This window comes from Taeniopygia guttata, chromosome 21 (assembly GCF_048771995.1).
Source record: "Taeniopygia guttata chromosome 21, bTaeGut7.mat, whole genome shotgun sequence".
NCBI lineage: Eukaryota > Metazoa > Chordata > Aves > Passeriformes > Estrildidae > Taeniopygia > Taeniopygia guttata.
In genome coordinates, this window is record NC_133046.1 from 5,323,619 (window position 1) to 5,347,048 (window position 23,430).

Sequence of the window (23,430 nt, forward strand, 5' to 3'; positions counted from 1 at the left end):
GGCCGTTGTTTTCCCTGAGATCCGCCTGGAAATGGCGCAAACCCGCAGAGGGCGGTGGAGCCGAGAAAATCGCTGCCTGCACACTCCAGTGCTTGGCTGGCAGGAACCAGTGATGTTACCGGAGTCCTATTTTGGTCTGGATGTGGCCCCACATGTTTAAATTGTGGTGGAATACCTGCATTCCTAAGGAAAGAGAAGAACAGCGTGGGTGTAAGGCAAAGAGGAATAGAGTGGGGCTGGGGTGAGAGGGTGTTTTCCCAGCTGCAAAGGAGCAAGGAAGGGAGCACAGGCACCACATGCAGATGCTGTTAGAAGTGGTTTAACCATCCAAACAGAAAACACTTTGGCTCTCTGGGACTTAGTTGCCAGGAGGGACCAGGCAGATGATGGCTCAGGGACAGCCCCAGGGCAGGAAGGACTTTGAGGGTGACCATGAGATGTGTCCCAGTTGGCGACACCGTGGTCAAGGCTGTCCATGCCGGGTGCAGGTGGAGGGGGTTTTCCTCCCTGGGAGGCTGCAGGCACAGGGAGAGTGGGCAGGAGGTGAATCATCCTGCTCTGTGCCAGCGCCTGGTGTGGGCTTGCCTGGTCCTGGGTGGTATTTGCTTTATTTTGCACTCAGCTGTGCCCTGGAGGGCTGAGACGTTGTTTGCCGAGGGCTGAGCCTGGGCAGGGAGAAGAATGGGGAAAGCTCCAAGCAGGACCTTTTTGGTTTTCTTTTCTTTTTTTTTATTTTGGGTGGTTTTTTTATCTGGAGGGCATTGGAAGAGGAACAGTGCAGGAAAAGCAGAAGCCAAAAGAGGGAGGTGCTGCTGTGCAATGCTGGGTGAAAGCAGGCACCTGGAGCATGCTGGAGCCTACAAACAGAGCTGGAAATGGGGGCTGTTCATAGGTTTGGTGGGGCCAAGACAGCTGATGAGAGGTGAGGGGCTGAACCCAACCACCTGAACTGCCCCTGCTTTGTTCCCTTCAGGTAGGACCTGACCCCTGACACAACAATACTACAGAGGTCACCTAGTGAGATGACCAGATTTTAGGGCCAAAACTTCCCTGAACAAACCATACCTTCCTGAAGGCAGGAGGATGAGGAGGAGGAGGTGGGGAGCAGGTTTCTAAATCCCACCTTGCAGCTGGGACCTGCTCATTCTGATCACTGAGTTTTCACTCAGAGTCAAGCTGAGTCAACAGGAAGGCTGTGTCTCCTCACTCACTCCCAGGACACTTTTCTCACTTTATGCTCTTCCCTTCATGAGCATCCCTTCAGGGGATACCCCAATCCTGCATTTTCTTAAATTCACCAACAGCTCCAGCATTCCTGTGCTGTGGGGTTGTGTTTCTGCTGTGGCAGGTACATGAGAGACGGGTGGGACTGGAAAAAGGGCTGGTGATGCTCTGAAACAGGAGCTCAACACTGTAGGCTCCAGCTTCCCACGGTTCCCAGGTGATAACAGAGATAGCAGGGAAAAGAGGAAGAAAAACAAAATGGAGAGGTGGCAAGAAGGGTGTGAATCCAGCTGGAACTCACTCAGGCTCTAAAATCTGCAGGATTTGTTGGCCAAATCGTCCTACATAGGGTAGAAGGGAGACATATCTGCTTTCTCTTCCCAGGAAAAAATAAAAAGAAGGGAAAAACATGGCTGGGGAGAGACTTTGGCTCTGGTAGGGCTTTAAGGCAGAGCAGGGAGCCTGGCTCTTTCATCTGGCCAGCACATTTTGGGAGCTTCAGCAGACAATATGGTGAAAATGCCATTTTTTTTCCTTTCTAAACAGGCAAAAAGTGTTATATCAAAAGATCCTGGAGTTCGGAAGCTCTTTCACAGCTGTGTTTACAGGCAGCTATTTCTGTAGAACAGAGGCAGCCATTGATGTCAATTTGCTTTTGAGATTAATTTCCATCTATGCAAAGGGGCATAGCTGGAGAGGGGCCGTGCCAGGAGGTGGTCATGGAATGGTACCAGCCCCCCAAGAACACACAGCTCTACTTGCACCCTCCAAATAATAACAGCCAAGTCTTTACCAGCTGTGGAGGGAGAATTGTCTTCCCAGCAGGAGAGGTGTGCTGTGAACACAGCAGCTCTCCGGGATGCTGGGAGATCTATCAGTACCTGGGCAAATCCCATACCATGAGAGAAGTTCCTCCTTTGGCTCCCATTTTTGGGGAGTGGAGGAGTACTTGGCCTTTCTTTTTGGTCATTCTTATTTCTCTCTTCAGTTTTCCTGGTGGGGAATTAGTTAATATGGCAGGCTGAAGGCTTCTGAGGAAAACTGACTCAGAAAAAACAGTCACAGCCCCCTCTAGATATTTGTTCCTGGATTCAGATATAAATATTCCCCAGTCAGGACTTCTTTACAGGCTGGCAGGGCTTGGTTGGGCTGTTTCCCCTCAAAAAGAAATCTCAGTGTTTCCTATTTCCCCCTATTTCCCACAGGCAGTGTGAGGTATGTATGAGCTCACCTCCTCCCAAGTATTTCCCTTACCCCAAAGCAGAACAAAGAGCACAGAAAGGGACACTAAACAGCACATGATCACCTTCCCCTGCCCCACTAATGCCTGCTGGCACTGCAGGAGGTGGCTGTACCCTCCGGGGTAGCGTGTGAGTAAGAAATAAAGTATTCCAGTTGCTTGGCTGCTTTTAATGGAGACCTGCATGGCAGCTCCCAGTTTCTGAGAACACACCTTAGACGAGGAAGAGCTTCTGGCCACACTGCAATCCTTGGGTGTCCTAAACCTGCCCTGCACAACCCCGTTGTTCGATGACTCAGAGACTGACTCCAAAGGGAAAACATACTCAATACACTTCTACTACCTTTTGCCCACTGTGCTGAGTTCTGCTCCAGTGAACAGCACCCAGTCCAGATTCATCACCGTCAGATTTATTTTTAAAAGTAAAAATGACTTCTCTGCACATAAACAGGACCATTGCACAAACAGGGACGGATGTGACTTCTCAGGTAGGTTTTCTTTAGTGCACAAGACCTCTTAGCTTGTGGTTATAACAGCTATTCTCCAGGTGCTGAATACACCATCATGAGAGCTGTTCGCTTCAGTAAAAGAAGCTTTTTACATCTAAGTGTTTATTTGTGATTGAATTAAAGCATTATCTTCCTCCTAAACTTGCAGCTGCTCAGAATTTGCAGCAGACAGGACACAAATAAGCTCTGGGAAGGTTTCCTAGAGCAGCACCCCAGGCGGGTGACTGGGGCAGCAATACCTGTGGGCACAGAAAGGTGCTGGGAGCATCTCCCTGGGACGTGCGGCGCAGCAGGAATGTTGGAAGGTGCCAGCGGGTTGGAATGAGCCCCCGGCAGCCAGCGGCAAGGCAGGACAAGTCAGGACAATCTGGCAGCTGCCGGAATCTGCTCTGAGGTGCTTTTTATCTCCCTGAGATGGTACAAACCACCTTGGCCGCTGCCAAGCTCAGGTGGTGGCCGTGAGGAGGGTTCTGCAGGTTAGGTGTGAAATGGTGAACGTGGTGGTGGTGGCGTGGCAACCCTGGGGGGTGAGGGCTTGGTGTGACCTGGGGTTAGGTGGAAATGTCTCCCCACATGGGCAAGTCTGGAGGTGCCCCATTGCCACGGGTGGGCTGCCTTTGGGGTCCCCAGGGTCCCTCACAGCCACCCTGTCACCCTCAGGACCATCTGCCCTCATGAGGGGCTGCAGTGTGGCCCCTGTCAGCTGCTCCAGGAGCTGGGAATTGGGGCTGGGAGCTGTAAGGCTGGTAATGGAGCTAGGGGAGAGGTTTTTTGGTAAGCCCCTTCCTCGGGCCCGCAGTAGGGTGAATACAGCCAAGGAGGTCCCAGGCTTCCATGTTACATTCAGGGCTGCCGGCCCTCACGATGCCTCAGGGGGGCTGCGGTGCTGCACCTTCCTCCAGAAGCCAGTACTTGGGGCTGAGGGTGAGTTTTCAGGCAGGGGAAGCCCTCAGCTGGGTGGTTACTGAGGGACCCCAAGGTCCCCTGACACCCTCAGGCCAACCCCTCAACCTCAAGCGCCGCCGAAGTCTCTCCGAACGCAGCCGAGTGTGCCCGAAGCTGCGTCCGCGACGAACCCGAGGGACTCCGAGTATCTCCGAGAAGCTCCGAAGAGCTCCGGGCGGGGCGGGATTCCCTCTTCCGAGCCGCTCCGAAGCTTCCCGAACTGTCTCACGCCCTCGTCTTCCGGAAATAGCCGAAGTTTCCGAGCGCGGGGGTCACGGGAGGCGCTGGGCCGACGGGGGAGGGAGGGGGAGCGAGGCACGGCGCTTGCGCGCGCGAAAGCCTCTCCGGAAGAATCCGAGATTTGCCGAGCGGCGCTGCCTGACGAGCGGCTCCGGAAAGAGACGAAGGTTGCCGATCAGCGGTGGGCCGAGTGACTCCGGAAAGAGCCGAAGGTCGCCGATCGGCTCTGGGCCGAGCGGCTCCGGAGCGGCCCGAAGGCGCCCGAGCGCCCGCCCGGCCGGACAGCTGGAGGCGGCCGCAGCGCCATGTTTGATGCTCCGCTACTCCAGTGAGGAAAATCCGCCGGCATCGCCCTCGAGCCGCCGCCGCGAACGGCTCCGCTGCCCCCGGCGAGGGCGACCGCGACCCCCCGCCGCCGCCGGCTCATGAGCAGCGCGGCCTGAGCCGCCCCCCCTTCCCTCCCTCCCCTCCCTCCCTCCCTCCCCGCCGGCCCCTCTCCCGAGCCCTCCGGGAGGCGCGTTGTCACGGAGACCGGCGCCGGTGCCGGCCCGCCGCGCTGCCCCGGCTCTCCCCCGGCCCGCTCCGCGGCTCCCCCCGGCCCCGCTCCCCGCCGCGGGGTGGTGGCTGCGCTTGGCCATGAGTTTACCGCAGAAGGCGGCTTTGAAACCCGGCGCGGCGGCGGCGGCGGGGACCGGCCCCGGGAGCGGGGCGGCGGCGGGGCCGCCTCCCCCCGCGGCTCCCCCTCACCCGGCGCCGGCGCCTCACCCCAACATCAGGGCCTTGCCGCCACAGCCGCCCCAGCAGTATCCTTTGCCCCGGGGGCTCGGGGGTGACTCCCCCTCCCCACAGCGAGCGGAGCCGGGGGGGTGAGGGCTGCGGGGAGGGGGTGAGGGGCCCCGCAGACCGGGGGAGGGTCGGGGGTCTCGGGGCCCCCCAGAGCCGGGGGGTGAGTGTGAGGTGGGGGTTGTTGAGGGGTTCCCGGCTCTTTTTTGTGTGCCTGTTTGTGCGTGGGGCCCCCTGCAAAGGGGGGCTGCACCTGCTGGGATGGTGCCGGGAAAGGGGAGCCGTCCACCTCCCCAGTGGGCTGCTTTGGAGGGTCAGCCCTTTCCAGGGGGTCCCTTTTCCCCCTCCCCCAAAGCAGCGGTGACCCCAAGGGTAAACTTTTAATTATAAATCGTTCTTCAGTTTTGCTTCTGGTCCTACCCAGGTAAGTGCTTTGGTTTTGTTGTTTTTCCAGGCGAATTTTAGCCAATTTTTTTTTTTTTTTTTTAAATTTACGGCTGGGGATGGTTTTCATGTGATTTATTTTATTTTATTTAATTTTTCCTACTTGGCTGGTGGGAATAAATTTCAGGTGGAACCTTTCACTGAGCAGCTTTCCCTGGCAGGCCACGCGTGATGGGGAGGAGGAGCAGGCTCCCACTCCCCAAAATCCCCCCACCAAAGCGGCCGCTGCTACAAAGAGAGGCCGGCGGGGGCTGTGAATGTTTTTTAAAGGTCTTGGGTTCTGTGCTGCGAGTAGGCCCCGAGTCAGGAGGGAAATACTGCAGGGATCAGCAGGAAAGTGCCTGCCGACCTGAGGTTTTGTTTGCAGCGTCCGACAGCATCCCGTGGCAAACCGGCCGTTCTCTCGCCTCCCCTCCCTGGAGTTTTGGGGGGAGTGTGACGTGAAACACACACTTTGTGGAATATCTCCGTGCTGTGTTATCCGGGAATGGTGCAGGGACGGTCGGGAGTGTGTTTTCCTATTAATATTTGGCGGTGTGTTGGATTTTAAGGTGGAAGCGCAGGGTGGTTTTCGTGCCCAGGGCTGTGCTCTCAGAACTGTGTTCCCTGTGTATGAGCATTTTCCTGCTCTCACTTTCATTTTGGAGGTGGGAAAACCCAGCCCTTTTATAATCAGTTTAGGTCCATTGTTTTCTTGAACTTCCGGCAAGAATCACCCCTGCCATGACAACAAATTCATTGCTTAAATCATGAGACTGTTGACGTTACAGATTTGTTTGGGTCAAGTGGAAACCCCTGGACGTTGTCTTTGCTGGCTGATATTTGCCTGATTTGTGGTATTCCGTAATTCCAACCCGTGTTTTATGAATAAAAAAAGTGGGAAGGTGCTGTCAGTAGAGTCAGCGGGGTGGTGGTGAGTAAAACTGTTGCTCAGGGAAAATTTGCTTTAGTTTTGAGGGATGTGCCAAGAGTTGGAGTGGGAATGTCGGCCAGCGTGCACGGGCTGTGCCCAGCTGATCTTCCAGCAAGGTACTGGTTTGTCTGGGAAGGGGATTTTTTACCGGGAAAGTGGCACTTGGATGCCTTGACAGTTGAAAGCTGCAGTTTGCCTGGCTCTGGGGCGGTGCTGGGCTGTCCCAAACACTTTATTCCCTGGAGTGCTTCTCCGGGGGGTGCTTTGGGGGAGCCTGCTGGGTCGGATGAGGGGCTGTGCTGTTGTGGCTGTTGCTTTTGGTGAGTGTTGCATGAAGCACAGAGGGATGAAGTTTGGGTTTACTCTGAGCACAGCCTAAAAACAAAAGGGTTTGGAAAGCCTGGAGAAGCTCCTAGAGGAGCTGGGGCTGCTGTGTCCTGTCCTGGGGACCCAACTGGACACTGTGAGCAGGAGGGACAGAGGGAGGGAGAAGTGTTAGATGGATATGACAAGTTGGTTAAAATGACACAGTTTCATTTTTATTTCTAGATGTGCCTGTTTTGAAAACATTGTGTTTGACCGATATCTCTCCTTAACTCCTAAACTACTGATCTGTGCTTGGAATATATTCAAATACTTTATTTGTGATGCTTATTCAGATGTCCTGGTGAAGCTTATTCAGATGCCCTGGCTGGTTTTATCTTCCACCAAAACCTGTATTTGATTATAAACAAAAGCTGTTACCTCTCAGTGCTGCTCTGAGTGAAGCCCGGGCAGGAGAGTTCATCCCTGATTTACTGGAGTGCAGGGGGTCATCTGAGTTCAGCCTTATTTTTAGCCCTCTTTGGTTTCTTTTTTTTCTCTGTGTTTTGATACAACTGTTGAGCCACTGTTACCTCAGAGCAGATAAAAGAGTTGCAGGTTTCTCTGACTAGGGCTTTTTAAACCAAAGCAATTTCTTACTGGTGAACTTTGTAACTTTGGAAATACTTGTGGTTTCAGACTTAATATATCATGAAATTAAACAATATCTGTGTAATTGGAAAAAAAATGCGTGAGAAAGAAGTGTTCAGCATGTGCATGTAACAAGGCATGAGGAAGGGAAAATTAAAATACAGGGGAAAGAAAGAATTTTTTTAGAAAATAATATTTTTTGAGAGAAAGAGAAGCTGTAAAGGGATGGACATGAAGAACAGAAATGTCTAGATGTGAGATTCATTCTGTTTCCTGATAAATAGGAAGTTATTGGAGCTGCTGTAAGACAAGACAGACTTGTGAGGAATTTCCTTAACACAGTGGCTTCAAGAAATTAAATTTCCTGTGTAAAAGTAAGTTAGGATAAGTGGCTCTGTTAGTGGTGAGTACTCAGCCAAACCTGATTTCAGGCAGAATTTGTGCTCAAATGTATCAGTATGGATAAATCCTTCAGTTGGAGTCTGACCCTTATTTGGGTGGAAAGGACAGGCAAGGGTGAAATGACACACAGAAGGATATTATAAAAAGTAAATCCCAATCTGCCCTCCTTGGCTTTGACTGCCAGACTGCCTCTGCAGGAGAAGTTCCTGTGAAGTCTGGAGTGAGGCTTCTTCCATAAAAAGGTGCAGTAACAAAGGTGCTGCAGGGGCACTGTGGGCCTTTGTGGTTTTACCTCAGTGGTACTTCTGACACGTGTCACACTCCACCCTGTTCTTTACTCTCCCACTTAGGAATGAAGTATTCTTTTTGTGTGTCTTACATTAAGCTGTTCTTTCAAAAGTCCCTGTGCTGTGAATAAATTTTGTGGATCAATATGATCAGGTCACCAGTTTCTTCCCAGCCTAGATGTGGGCAAACATTGGCTTGTAAGGGTGAGCCAGGCTGATGGATGGCACCTGGGGCGACATCCCCCGGCTGCTGATAATGTGACACGGTTCAGTCACAGACAAATCAGAGCTGTCTGGGCTCAGGACTGGGGTCAGTAGGATTTTGTTTTCTGTTCCCAGCTTCCTCACGTTTGGAGGGAGTTCCTGGTTGTTGATGTGCAGGCACCAGTAAGCTTGACTTTAATCTATCCCTGTGGCTGCTTCCATATGGGATTGGGCATCTCTGAAAAATTCCTCAGGCTAATGCAGGTTGTGGCAGGTTCAGGGTGGGTGTCAACAGACCGTTACTAATTTTTTTTTTCTCTTCTTCCTCCTTGTTAATGCCTTTTCTGAGAAGCCGAGAGGAAGGATCAATGTTTGAGGGACTGATCTCTGTGAATTCCATCATTGCTCTGCAAGGAAACGTGTTATGCTAACATTGCCTCAGTTTTCCTGCACTGTTCAGCTAACTGTGCTGTAGTCCCTTTCAGGAAGTGCTGTGGTGGTTCCTGCTGTGTTGGGTGGCATCTTCTTGATGCAAGCAGCTTCCCCAAAGCCCAGGAGGACAGCAGGAAATACAGGATGGCACTGAGGAATGTCTGAGCCTGTGTGAGAAGTTGGGGTGAGTTCCCGGCAGTGCTTGCCTGGTGTCAGTGTGCAGAGCAGGCCTGCCTTGGAGATCTGGTTAAATCAAGATTCTCGAGGAGGATTGGGTGCGTGGGGTTCTCTGTTGTCTCTCCATGAACCAAGAGTTGAGCTGTAGGAGAAAGTGCCCAATAATTTTAGTGAGGAGAGAATCTGCAGCGTGCCCCAGAGGGTTGGGGTCTCTGGGTTGCTGTGATCCCCTCCAGAAGCTTGGAGCCAATTCCATCTTCCCTCCCTTATTTCCATTTTGAGTGGTGTTTTCCCAGACTATGTGAGGGAGCTGCTCTGTGCTTTCTGGAGTTTGTCTGTTGATGAGTTTGGGGTTGAGGACAAGGCATTTGGAAGCTGCTTGGGCACAAAAGTCAGCTTGAAGAGCGTGGTGGTGGCTCTGGTGTCAAGCGCTCCCCTTGCAGCTTTGACACTAGCCCAGAGCAGTTGGAAACCTCTTCCAGATGCCAGTGGCAGCCACGTGTGAGGAAAGTGTTGGGAGCATTATGGTCCCAAAAGGGAAGGAGTGGTGAGAGGAGGGAAGGAGGGACCAGGCTGAGATCAGAGGTGTCCCTTGCTCTCTGTGTTTCTGAGTCGAGGAGGAATGTTCTGAGATCTCAGCTGGATTAAAAGAAGGGGGCAGAGGTGTTGCCTGGGGAGTGTTTCTCTTTAGAAGTGTTGAAGCTGTGGAGATCAAACATCTTGGGAGGGTCGGAGCAGGAGAAGAGACTTTCCCTGCTGCTCCGTGGTGGTGGCTCCTCTGCAGGGGAGGAACGGGCACGGATTGGGGAGCATGTTGCCAAAAAATAAAATGCTTTAAGCCCTCTCTGCCATCTCCCCTGTTGATGTTCCCCAGCCTTGGCACATCTTAGTGTTCTTTCAAGCAGCAATAGCTTTAATTTATTTAATGAGAAAAGCTAATCATGTTAGAGCGCAGATATGTCACTTTACCAGCTTTGTAAGATTTTTGTGGTGAAATTCTCCTGGAGAAAACCATTCTAAAAATGTGATTTCAAGTGGCTTATTTTCTTCTCACATCCAAAGACATGATTGTATATGTTCTCTGGCAGAAGTCTGTGGGAGAGGGTTACTTTATCCATTTAAATATGTGTGTATTTAATGAACAGCACTGATTTGGGAGCAGAGTTTGTGTAAGAAGTTGTTGAGAGAGTAGCAGGAGACTCAGAACAAATAACTTCCCTTTTAGATGTTGGAATGTAGAAGGATTTTTATCTTTTTTATTATTTTATCTGTGATGGATTTTGTCCATCATTTTCAGGCTGGAAGACTTTTCTGTGTCGTTAGCAAACATTGGGATGTGATGAGCTGGTGCATTTGCTCCACTTCTGTTTAGTAGTAGGAGTTAGTAGTGAAGATCTCCCTTTAGAAGGTGGAGGTAATCTACCTATTTTATTTTTCCCCTAATCCAGCAATTTCAGGCCTAGTCAACTGTCAACTTTAGTTGTGTGTAAATCCGCTAATATGATTAGAGTTGCTGGAATTTTTACTCTGGGGAATTACAGATGGGTAGTATCACTGTTTTACAGGCATTGCTTTGGTAGGAAACTTTATCTGTGACTTGAATGTGGTTGCTGGCAATTGCAGAAGCTTTTCTGGAATGAATGGGGAAGAGAAAACTGGTGTTTGTTCCAAGGCATGAACATGTGGGGGGAGGAGTTGTGTGCCCTGTGGTCTGGAGGAACCAGGGGAAACTACTTTTTCTTCTTGTTTTTTAAGGGAATTCAGTTGATGAGACTCTCGTGGTGCTGTGTTTTACACTTGCTGTAATTTCAAGCAATTCTCTGTATACCTTTCCCTCCCAAACCCTGGACTCCGTTTTGTCTCCCAGATAGGAGCTGATGATGTGGAACAGCTGGAAAAAGAAAATAGAATGTGTTCTTAAAAAAGAAAAGGATCAAAGGGAGGAGAGCAAAATCAGCTTTTAGGCGAGTGAAATTTTCTGGTGCATGTTATTCCTCTGGTTTATTCTTTACCTTTGGAAGGTGTCCCAGGGCGCACTCCCTCTTTTTGGAATAGGTGATGGCATGCTGTTGCTGATGGGACTTGAGTCAAATTGCTGCTGGGCATGTAACTAGGTTAATGGGACAGCATGATTATATTTTTTCTTTCCTGAAAGGAAAATTACACGCTCTGTATTTCGGTTGTACCCGAGGAGTTGTTTTTACCTTTGTTTGCTGTGTAGTTGAGGCGGAGAGAAAAGGACAAGTTTCCCCACACCGAGATTGTATCAGGTTTAAATCAATTCTGCCAACAAAAATAAAATGTTTCAGTTGTTGATTGTAACAGCTTTGTGTTTCCTTTATCTACGTGAGAGTTGAAATATTTCTAGAGTTTTAGATAGACTTGAAAAAAAAGCCAAGTGGCTTCCAGAATGTGTGTCTTGGAAATAAAACTTACTGTCCTTGACCGATCCTGGTGGTGCTCTGTGAGTCTGTTGGTGGAGTGTGGAAATGGGTTAGGACTTGTTGAGGTGCAGCGAGCAGCTGCACCTTTCCAAGCGTTTGAGCTCAGCAGGAATGAGGCTCCCATGCTCTGGAGTAAGCACAGGAGTAGCTGTAAATTTGGAAGCACAAAGACCATCCCTGCTTGTAGCACTGAATGTGGTGGGATCAGAAATTTCCCTGCCAGCCATGGAGTTTGCACTTGTTGCTGTGAAAACACTAACCAAGGAGGAATTAATGCAGTTAAAGGTCTTAAATAATACAGTTTGGAAAGCTTTTGAAAGGTGGAAATTAATAAATGTTGCAGGGCTGCTCTGTTTGGGATTGCCAGATCATGATTGTGTGTTTGGTTTGATTTACAGTGGGGATGACTGTGAGTTACTGAGTTACTCAGAGCAGTCAGAGGAGTCTGATTGCAGTGTCTGTGTCACTGGTGATGGGTGAAAATCCATTTGAGCTGGTGCTATGGCTTTGCTAATGGTGGTTTGAAAACTGATTTCCCTCTTTCATGTGTTATAAGTAAGTTGTAGAAGTTACTGTGCCTTGAAACTGGCTTTTCCCAGGCTTATTTTGTTCTCTTGCCAAAAGGCAAAAATGACAGAAGTCTTTGGTCTTTCAGACCAAGCAGGAGGCTCTTTTTGTGTGCATCAAAGGGAAGGACTTTTATAGTGATGCTACTTTCAGCTTTGTTTTTTTAGTCAGCTCTGTTCTTGGGAAGGCTTCTAAGCATCCTGAGGAAAGGACCTTTAAAAAAAAATCCAGTGCATTTTTACTGAGTGGTGAGACCTTCTGTCCTGGAGCTGCCATGAGATCTTCCACAGAACTGTCAGGTCTGATGTGAAATTCAGGCTGAAATCTGGCCTGAAAACTTTCTGGAAGTCTTGAATTCCTGTTTGGGGTGATGTACAGGCTCCATACTGGACCCTGTGTTTTGCAATGTACAGCTGAATCATTGGGCTGACTCAGTGTATTATTATGTTGGACAGGGAACTCAGCAAGGTTCTTGTAAGTTGAGGGTGAGCAACCTATACCAGTTATTTGGGGGGAATTCAAGAACTGAAACCAAAGAAACATTTAAAGCCTGTTTATTGTGACTTTTAATGTGAAATTCATGGCGCACCTTGAGCTCTGAAGTGTGCTGGGAAGGCGATTTCAGCAGTTTTAGCGAGGCAAGGCTTGTTTGGAAGGTGCTTTGGGATGTAGTATTTCTTGAGCTGGGGAGGCATCTTGAGTTCTACTTGCTCTGTATAATATGAAACCAGCTTCAATTTGTGTCACCCTTTCTCACTGGTGCTCACACAGTTATAAGTACTTGTCACTGGACAGTCTTTCTCCAAATATTCAGCATTTCTGGGCTCTGTGTTTCGTATTTTAGGGTTGTGAATGCAAATAATTCAGCTGTCAACCTGTCCAGCTTGAGTTTTATGTTTTCCTTTAGTGTTGTGTTTTAAAGTCGATTTCAAAGTTCCTTTACGTCTGTCTCTTCAAAAAGAAAAAAAGACCTAATTTTTGCTGATATGCAAATATCACGAAACCTAAGTTTCAACGAGTTTAAGCTGTTTGCCTTAATTCTATTGATTACCTTTCCACAACAATTTTTCAATTTTGAAAAAGTTAATCTGCACAAATAAACTCCTTTATATTTCAGTGTTTGGTTGTGCATCACATTTAACTTGAAGTGATTCCCATTTTGCCCCACATACCCCATCTCACAGTGGTGGCTGTGGCAGCAGTACCTGGTGTCACCAGCGTTCACCGAAACAATTGGCCCTTGGCACAGTCCCCTCCCTGCCTTGCTGCAGCCAAAGCACACTTCATCCACTCAGGCTGATGTTAGGATCATTAAATAAATGAATGAATTGTACTGTCACCAAATTCCCATCCTGGCAGCCGAAGAACATGAGAGTTTTATAGCCAGGACCTCTGTCCAGAATGTCTTATTGAATGCCTGGGATGTCAGGAGTGGGAACAGTCAGCAAAAAGCTTTCTGGTGAAATGTGTGAGCCTTACAGAGAGTTATGGTGTGGAGTGCTGTAAAAGCTTGAATTACCAGACATCTGATCGTCCAGGATGAGTATTAATCAACCTGGGAAGGGTGTGGAGAAAGGAGCCACAGCATAGCAGTAAAACAAGAGAGCAGGACAAACACAGAGTGGGGAGAGCTGCGTCTCTATTGTCAGGTCAGCTCTGTCTTGTTGTTTGAAAGGAGTTTTTGGGGGAAGAATGCAGCCAGGCTTGGAAGTGTTGAAAGCAGGGATAACTCTTGGTCTCCATCCGGGAGTTTGAGGTCTCACTGGTTGAGCTAAAACTCCTAAAGGTCACTGATGCTCTGGAAGCACTTGGAAAAGTCTGCTGAACTTCCACCACTGCGAGGAGAGGGTTGCAAATATTCCCTCAAAGGAGGAGAATTCACTCCTCAGGCTTGGATTACTTTTTCTTGTGGTCTAGCTCCATCCTTGCTTTTATGATGTTGTGCTTAAGATGGTGTTTCTGCTTAGAAATGGGAGACAAAAGATCTGTATCATCCACACTGGCTGTGAGTGGGTCCTAAATGTCTCTGAATTGTGGGGGAAAAGGAGGAAGATGAAGTGTGTTCCAACCAGTTTGGGGGACCAAATTGCACTGCAGCTCCTGATAATGTCAGAGGTGCTAGGGATAACCAGAAATATTTGATTTAATCCATTCCTGTTCTGCAGTGTTCCAAAAAATGAGCATTTAAGGGAAAAATACTTGTTATTCTTTCCATCCACAACATTGGTCTTAACTATGGTTAATTTGAAAAAAGGCTGCTAAAATAGCACTGCTCACCAGCACAGTCTTCAGAGCTCCCCTGTCCATGTTTAAGGTGGTGATGGCACTTGTGGCCATGGTGGTGGTGAAATCCAAGTGTCTGGGCAGTGTTTGTAGGTGGAAAGCTCAATCTTAAAGCCCTGCTGTGGCTGTGGAGATACTGCAGTCTGAAATTGGTGCACCTGGGGTTTATGCTCCTCAGAAAAGGAATCATGGTACCTCTGGTGAGGCATGGGTTGTCCTGATGGTGCAGATAGGCCTCAGCAACCAGGCAGGGACAGGTCCTGAACTTTCCTTTTCTTTCCCATCTGGGGTAGTCCATCAGGTACATCTTCACTGACTACTGCCTCTGTGTTGGTTCAGCTGTGTGGCATCACTTCAGAGAGCACTGCAGCAGCTGCAGCCTTCCCTCTGTGTTTGATCCCTGTTTGTGGCCTGAATCTATAGAATCCCAGAATGGTTTGGGTTGGGAGGGACCCTAAAGCTTGTCCTGTTCCACCCCCTGCCACAGGCAGGGAGGGACACCTTCTACTCGACCAGGTTGCTCCAAGCCCCATACAACCTGGCCTTGGATCCAACAGGCTGAACCAATGGAAGAAAACCAGGATTTCTTTTAATGGAAAATGCTCAGAGACTGATTTACTGATCATCTTCAGACCCTGGTGTGGTGAATATACCATTGCTGTTACTCTTTCCTGGATTCCCCTGCAGAAGTGTGCACCTGAGATTCTTTGTGAGGGAAATTAGAGGTGCAGAGGGTTGAACTGAGGAGGCTCAGGGCTCCCATCCTACCTACAGCCCTCTGTGAATTTTGATTTTCATGCAGCAGTGTAAGTTGTGTTGCTCTGCCCTCCCTGGATGCCAGCTTGGATATAATTTTGTATGACACAGAATTTTAGTTCAGGTGAAGTCGTAAGCTCCGCATGTGGCAAGAGGACACTTAGGATTTCATTTCATGTTGATGAACTGCTGAAATAAAGATTATGGACCAAAAACTATGAGGAGTTACAGCACTGGGAATGGAAATGAGCACCAACACTCTGGAGAATCATCCTTCCAGAATTCCTTGCTCAGCTGATGGGAGGACCATCACTCTGGGTAACAACACCGGTGTCACCACAACAGAGTGACCAGCAGAGCATTGCATTTCCCCATCAGGTCACAGTGTGAAGTATTGGAGGCACTGCAGGAAACCAGCTGAGTGAATGAGATGGTAAAATACCAGGCTGTTTGATATTCCTGCTTATCATACAGATGGCTCAGAAATAGATGGATGCTGCTGTAGGGTCCCCTGTTCCCAGGACACAAGCAGGGGCTGTCCCTGTGGAGCAGAGACATGTGGGGGGTAAAGCCTGGCAAGCTGGAGTGGTTTATTTGTAGTTTTAGGGCACAAAGTTTGAGGTGAGTGGGCAGGGGCAGTTCTGTGTTAATGGCAGGCACAGGAAGAGAAAAATCAGCTGATTTTTAGTACTTGCCAGCAATTCAGACTCCTGGGTGAAGATTGTCATGAATGAGCACTGCAGTGCTCATGTCTGCATGGGAACTGTCTTCTCTGGTGGTGTAACAACGTGCCCCAGCTGCAGTAACTGCTGGCGCTGAAGGGGAGCCAGAGCTGGGAGGTTTTACTTTGTGAATTCAGCATGAGGCAAGGTAGGCTCTCATACCCACACAGAGGTTTATTCCAGGCTGTAAGCTGAATAAGGGCTGGATAAAAGCTTGTGAATCTTTCTCTGGGATGGGATCCTTTTCCTCCTGCTCTGCCTTCCTCTGTTTGTGCCTTTTTAGTTACATCACCTGGCCCTGTCTGCTTTGGCTACTGTGGTTTTAATGCTCTTACCTGGTTATGTGTGTGCAGGGCAAACTTGGTATAGAAATAACTCTGTGTGTGTGTTAAGTAACTGCTCTGAAGGAAGCAAGCCCCAAATAATCAAATAATCACAATTTTCTCTTCCTGGTGGGGCTGATGGGACTGGAGTGTTTCCCATTTGGCGTCCTCTGCTGCACTGGCAGTGGCTTCATGCTTCCCAGCACATACCCTGAGTGTGGTTATCAGGTTGCCTCCCTCTCCCTGAGCTGGTATCAGGCCAGAAACTGCTGTTTCAGCTGCTAGTCAGGGGACAGCTACACTGAATTTGGGGACCTTCATTTTCACTGGATTGTGATTCAGTTTGTGTGAGATAGTGCCTGGTTTGGCTGTTTGATGTAAATTTCTTTAAGTTCAACGGTTGAAATTCAGGAGTATTTGAAAATAACTTATGTATCTGGAGCTGCATTTCAGAATGGGAAATGTGGAAGCTGGGTGTGACTTCAGCTGTGGTGTCTGCTCTGTGGCATTTTATTAAAAAACCTCCTTTTTTCTGCCAGACTAGATGTGTACAAGCATCTGATGCAGCCAAAAGTGCAGAGAACAGCTGAAGAACCATTCCTGCTCCTTTTGGAGTAGACCAAAAGCCAAAGTTACTCCAGAAAGGAGTAGGCTGGTGTGTGTGTCTGGCCAGACAGCAGATCAAAGCCTTTCTCCCCCGGCTGTCTCCTCCCAGTCACTCCTTGTCATCTCCATCAAGGCAGCTTGCTCACAGCCTTGCTTTGGATATTTTTACAGCATCTACCAGGAGGTTTGCTCTGTCTTAGCCTTGTTTAGCTACTGTTCAGTGTGAGACCACTACTGGTTTTTTTTTGTTTGTTTTTTTTTTTTTTTTATGCTTGAAAATTCAATAAATGAAATTATCATCACAAGTTCTGACTCTGATATTGCCTCATGTCAGATTTGCCTCTGTCTCCCCTAGCCCTTCCTTGGCCACTGCCTGGGAATTTCGTGTGTGTGATGTTTTCTTTGAATGCATGTCTCCTATTAGAGATTCCTGCTTTTCCCTTATTTCTTGAACAATGTAGTTTCTTCACTCTGAAGGCTCCTTCTCATTCTCTGGGAGTGGTGGTTCTGACCACCATCTGGGATGAGCTGAGCATCTTCAATTTTCCCCAGGGATGGTTGAAATTAGTTTGGTTGGTGGCTTTGCCTGAAAAAGCGACCCAGGAATTTTTCCTAGTACATCTCTTTTTCTCCCAACCCTTCTGCAATGTCCAGAGCAGCTGTGGCTGCCCTTGGATCCCTGAAAGTGTCCAGGGTTGGATGGGGCTTGGAGCGATCTGGGATAATGGGAGGCATCCCTGCCCATGGCAGGGGTTGGAATGAGCTTTAGGGTTGCTTCCCACTCAAACCATTCTGGGATTCCATGATTCTGTTCACTTCCATATTTAACTGTTTCATCAAGGATCATTTCACTGTAGCAGGTCAGGGAGGACTTCAGAGCTGCCAGGCCAGAGGTGGGTGTGGTTGGCTTTGTGGGGAGTGTTATCAGCTGGGGCAGAAATGCCTTCCTGAGCAGCTGGAGGGTTTTTGGCAGCCCCTTTGCATTCCATGGTCTCCAGAGGGAGGTTTGCAGTGTGCAGAGGTGCCTCCATGCGTGCTTAGGGGTCTGGGAGCTGGCATACTATTTCCCTGGTGAACTGTTCCATATATAAATATGGTTTTTAACACTTACCTAATGCTTGGTAGCAAAAGGCTGCTCTAGGAGAACTTCTTCAAGGAAAGCAGTGTAAAGATATCTCTCTGCTGGTACTGGATTTATTTTCCCTTCTGTTGTCATTAATTGCAATAATAAATGCAGTTAAAAGTATCCAAAGGACATTTTTTTTTTGCTGCACGATGCTGTGAAATGCCTTGTTCAGAATGCTTTCTTTCCTCTGATTTTGGATCCTTTTTAAATGCTGAAGGGCATTTTTGAGACTTTGTTTTAACTTCTTTTTACATCGTGTTTATATGAAACAGACAAAAAAAAAACCCAAAAAAAACCAACCCAGTGCTTTGCCAAATATTTTTGGAAAGAACAAGCTTTGTGGATAATAATTTTCATGTTCTACCTGCTCCTTGGTGTGTTCAGATGGTAGAAAAATCTTCTCTCCCCTGAAAAAGGCTTTGAGAGATTAACCTTAAGGTAGTCACTTGAGGCAAGTTGATTAAGAAATATACTGAACGTTAGATTTAATCAAGATTGAGTAATGGAGTTAGAATTGACTGTCACTCCTGGAATGCAGTTATTTTTAGGTGGGGATGGGGATGTGCTGCTCCCCAGGTTTTCCATACCATGGCTCTGAAGGCAGACTGATCCAAATGCCATTGGACAGAGAGGATCTGCTCCAGTTTGGTTCTGGCAGCTACATCCCATGCTAAACATGTTGTGAAAAGCTTGGCAAATCAGAGCAAGGGGATTCCACTGTAGCACTGAGGGTTGTCACCCAAAATACAGCTCAGATATATCAGCAAAAACATTGAGCTGCTTTTGATAGAGGGACTTTACCTTGTTTTGTATTTGACTTCCTCCCAAGGGGCAGTGGAGGCACAGCTCTGATCTCTCCTGTGAGCAGGGACAGGACCCAGGGAAGGGCTGGAGCTGGGCCAGGGGGGTTTGGGCTGGAGATCAGGAAAGGTTCTTCCCCAGAGGGTGCTGGGCACTGCCCAGGGAATGGTCCCAGCCCCGAGGCTGCCAGAGCTCCAGGAGCCTTTGGACAGGCTGGGATTGCTGGGGTGTGTGTGCAGGGCCAGGGGTTGGACTCTGATCCTGGTGGGTCCCTTCCAGCTCAGGGTGTTCCATGATTCTCAGAAACATTTGGTGAGGCACTAAACCTCACCTTTTGATCACTTAGTTTAGGCTCTGCCCTTGTTGCCACTGGTGTCATAGTGTGAGGTCCTGAACTTTTTGCCCGTGTTGGTTTTTTTGGTGGGTGCCTCAAGGGAAGCAGGTCTTGTCCAGCTCAAGGCATTGCCCCTCTGTGGTGCACTGCAGAACCACCCTTTGTCATCTTGCAGGGTGGTGTAACTGAGGTTCGACTGAGTATTTTATTTTCTCTTGCTTAAAGGTGAGAACAAAGCTGTTTCTTTGCTGTAACTTTCTATCTTCAGCTCAGGAAATCAGGAAGTTTATCTGGATTAAAGCCTAAGAGAGAGTGATAGGCTGGGAGAAGTGGAAACATAGCTCTGGGGAGTAACATCCCTGCCCCTGGCAGGGGGTTGGGTCTGGATGGTCTTTAAGGTCCCTCCCAAGCCATACCATTCTGTGGTTCTGTGAAACAGCTGAGGCTGTTTGCTGTTCATTGCTGTTCCAGAGAAGCCAGTTTGCAGAAGGATTAAGTGGAAGAAAGTGGGGTCACTTGCATGGGAGGTGAATGAATCAAGATTATTTTAAAGGAGCTTCCTCACTTTCTTGACATGTCCTGACTGCAGAGACAAGCAGAGCAACTGTCTCGCTAAATTCATCTTAGATACAAGGGAATTGTGACACAATAGTCTTTCTAGGGACTGAAAAGTAAAGATCAGCTCCAGGTGTTGCATGATATTGTCATTTTGGTTCTGTCTAGTAATAATATCAATTCCCCTTTGCAGCCTTCGGTCTCAGTGGGCAGAAAAGGCCAAAGCTTGCATGGTTCATCACGTGGTGCCCTCAAGCTAGCAGTTGTTCATCTGTCAGCTGGAATTGTGACTTTTTTCTGCATTCTTCCCAGGCTGGACTTGCCCTTGCAGTGCTCAGGATGTCCATTTGTAGGTTTGGATTTCTGGGTCAGTGTAACCACAGGGTGGGAGCGGTCAGCATGTGAAGTTACCCATGAGAGAAAGTCCTCTTGAGAGGCCTCAGGTGTGCTGCCTGATGTAAGCTTTAGGAGCAGATAGGATCAGAGGGCAGACTTTCATTTCCATGGCAAAAGCAGTTTCTGGAGTCACTTTGCATGGTGCCAGGGGACAGGACAATATTTTAACATCATCCCATTCTCAGAGTTTACTTGGGCAGCTGCCAAATGGGGTGAGATCAGTGAACAGAGATTGTAGTATCTCTATACCCAAAACACTCATCGCCCTCTTTGCAGTTTACTCAGTAAAAGCAAAGAACATATAACCAGGAAACCTCTACAGATGTTGCTTTGAAGAAGCTCATTTGGTTAGCCTGTTTTGCTTGTGTTGCTTGTCCCTTTAAGCCTGTTTATGCCTGGAGTGTTGGCTGCAGTGTTTGTACTGAAAGCAGGAAAGCCCAACAGCTGGGACTTAAATCCACCTGCTCAGTGGCATCTACACTTGGAGCTCTTCTAGTGGCTCTAATCACCTTAATGAGGTTTTTGTGTGGCTTTTCTTAAGTCTTAATTTTGTTCCATATGAATTTTCAGGTATAAGCATCATCTTGGTGTGCAATGTAGCATATTTGAGAAGTGTTTTTTTTTCCCCTTGGTTCTTATATTAACTTTTATCATAGATTGATTTTAAATGCTGGCATTTCATAATTGCGTCTCAAAACTTGTGTTATCTGGACTGTACAAAGCAGAATTAAGTAGAACAAATACATCTTGCTTTATCTGGAAACAGGGTGTACTTTGCTGCGGATTATTGATGTTCTCTTATCTGTGGTGCCAACACTAAAGCTTTGGAGTAAGGAGTTGGTATTTAATGCTGTGTGGTGCATGTTGTGATTTGAAATATAAATAAATACAACAGACTCTCCGGGTTTGTTCTCAATGACCAGCACAGCAGCTCTACCTTAGGAAGGTGAAAAGGAATTTCCTATTTATATCCCATCACTGCTCATCATGCCAGAGTTGCCAGTGGAAACCCAAGTCATTGCCAATCTGCAGTAGGTGTTTGAGGGATTTTTTTCTTTGTTTGTTCTCTATTTCCACATTTCTTTAGACTTTGGCTTCAAGCTTGTGTATTGTAGCAGCTGCTGCCTTCACAGGCGTTTTGAGTGCACAAAGAATTATCTGATTTCATGCCAGATCATCATGGAGTATCCTGAGTTTGAAGGCACTCACAAGGATCATCAAGTCCAACTTCTGGCCCTGCACAAGACAACCACAGGAATCACTTTCTTTTATACCCCAAGGATAACTTTCTATTTTTTTTCTGCTTCTTTATTCTTTCTCACTTTTGAGGGTGTTCTGATAATTGGACTTGAGAGTATTGGACCTGACCAAAAAAAAAGGGAAAAACAAAAGATATGCTGCAAGAGCAGCTGTAAATTCCCACTTCTGCAGCAGCCACGGGTCCATGGCTGTTCACTGTGCAAGGGACTTTGTATGTAGCTCCTTTTCCCCAGCTGCCTACTCTATATTATATTGCCATTCCCCACCTGTGAGGAAACAAAGGAAGCAAAAAATATTCCTGCATTGGAGGAGGAGAGAGTGGCAGGAGTGTGTGTGTGAGTGTGAGCATGTGTGTGTCTGAAATGCTTCTTTGTGCTGCCAGGGGTGTGTTTGGATATGTCTCCAGGCTTGGTCCCTCTGACTGGATTTCCCCTCTGGAGGCCTGAAGAACAGTAACTTTTTTGCACAGTTGGCTGTTTTTAATGAGATCTTCCTTCATTTTCCAATGAAGCAACAGATCAGCACCTTTAAAAGATCTTTATCTCAATGGTGAAGAGCAGGAGTCTTTTCTATATTGAAAAATCCTGAAAGGAAAAGGCATCCTGTGGGAGCTGTGGCCCGTGTGAATGGGCTGTCAATCAGTTTAATTAAAACTGTGGTTATGGTGGGGTTTTTCTCCTTTTTAGTTCAGCTGCCATACAGGGAGAAGAAAGTTTTTATCTTTACCAGCTCTTCTTGCAGAAGTTGTTCCTGTGCTTGCAATTAAGAAACCCTTGTGTTTTAGGCAAAAATAAATTAGCTTTCTTCTTTGTATACAGAAATATCTTGCCCCTTGGCCGTCTCCAAAAATAGATGTGGAGTCCCTGAAAGTGAAGTTTAAACGCAGCATATAGATCAGCTCATGGGGTGGTGCAAAAGGACAGGATTTAGGCAGCTCTGCCTTTTGTGTGGTTATCCCAAGACAGGCTGCTGAAGGGAAATGGAGCCAGTTTCCTTAGAGCCAGTTTGTGTGTCCTGTGTGTGGAACATGCAGGAGCTCCCTGGTTAGGGCAGGATGAGCCTGGTGTGATGAGATGGATAAGTATTAAAGCGGTGGAAATAGATACTTTGTTGGTTTTGCTCACTTAAATGTTTCTTTTGTACATGGGTGAGACTCCCTGCAGAAATCTCTTGCTAGAGTCTATGTTTGCATCAAAACCTTGGTTCTGCTGAAGCACAGAGGGTTCAAACTTTGCTTTTTGCTCAGAGGTTCCCATGTGCAGCAAGAGCCCAGTTTGGGAGAGAAGAGGAGCAGCCCAGCATGAATTCATTGCTTTGGGTTTTTACAGTAGAGTATTTGTGTTCCTTGGGACATGCAGCCCACAAAAGGTCCATGATGGCCACATCTTCCACCACATGGAAGATCTTGCCTCATGGACCTTCCTGGTGTTGGCAGCTGTGTGCCCAAGGTGAGGAGTGTGTGTACCCTTCCTTCAACGTCTGGGAGGAGAAACATGCCCAGCAAGCATCAGATGCTTGGAGGTGGTGCTCACCTTTATCACTGCCTTTCAGACTGGTGGTCGCATGTGTCCATGTTTAAATGGGGCACCAGTACCAACTGGGACCCTCCTCCTTTGATAATTTCTAGATATTTTGGTTTGCTGTTGAGCTCTGCTGAGTTTTATGGTAGCACTAAGAAAACGAGGAAGGGAGTGTTAGTTTTGTTTGCTGGAGTCAATACTGAATGTGTTTTCTCTTGAACTGTGACAGGCCAGGTGTTTTTAGGATAGTGGGGAATGATGTTGAAATGAGGAGCAAGTCTCTAAATGTAAAGGACTCAGAGAAGGAACACAAACATTTCCTCAGTCCCAGGAGTGGAACAATAGCTCATTGTTGGGAGGAAGGGACTGCAGAAAAGCCAGCAGACTCAGAAACAGGGGGTTATTTTCTATAACTTACTATTTATATTGCACTTGGAGGCTTTTTGGGGACTAGATGTCCAGTTCCTGGAATGTGTGTCCCCTGGTGGAGGAAGGTTGAGTGTGAGCAGAGCATGTCCTCAGTGGGCATTTGTTGTGCACAATGCCGGGGTTGCAGGCGCTTGGAACGCTGCTCTGTGTCCATGCGAGTCCCTGCTCTGCCTTGCAGCCTGGCAGCTGAGGAGATGTCCCCTAAAGAGACAGAACTCTTCTTCCTCCCACCCTCACTTTCCTTCTGCTGTCTATGGGCCACTGAATGGGTTTGCATTGACCAGAGAGACAAAGGAGCCTTTCAGGCTCCGGCTTTGGCCACAGCCAGCACGCTTTGGGCTTTTGTTAATGCGCTCAGTCCCCCCTTTCTCTCCGGGCAGCCTCACGCTCATTGTTAATGCAGCTCCGGAGCAGCACTGATAGTTCTGAATTCATTTTGTTTGCTCAGTTTGCAGGAAAAGTTGCAAAAAGCTGCAGAGAGACAACATGTTGCCTCTTAGATTCTCCGCAGAGTATTTTCTTTCATGCCTTTCGCAGGGAAAAGTGGATTGTGT

The 23,430-nt window shown here is 48.0% G+C and overlaps 1 protein-coding gene across 8 annotated transcripts in view; it reads left to right on the forward strand.

Moving 5' to 3' along the window:
- Positions 1 to 4,379: 4,379 nt before the first annotated feature.
- The window catches only part of EIF4G3 (eukaryotic translation initiation factor 4 gamma 3), a 138,524-nt gene continuing 119,473 nt past the window's right edge, over positions 4,380 to 23,430 (forward strand). For 4 of the 8 annotated variants that reach the window (XM_030289423.4, XM_072917408.1, XM_072917409.1 and 1 more), the window contains exon 1: positions 4,382 to 4,961. In XM_030289423.4, coding sequence (XP_030145283.4) covers positions 4,795 to 4,961 — 167 coding nt within the window. In that variant the 5' untranslated portion in view covers positions 4,382 to 4,794. Of the gene's footprint in view, positions 4,962 to 23,430 lie in introns of all 8 variants that reach the window. The other 4 variants (XM_030289413.4, XM_030289414.4, XM_030289422.4 and 1 more) reach the window with 2 other exon arrangements.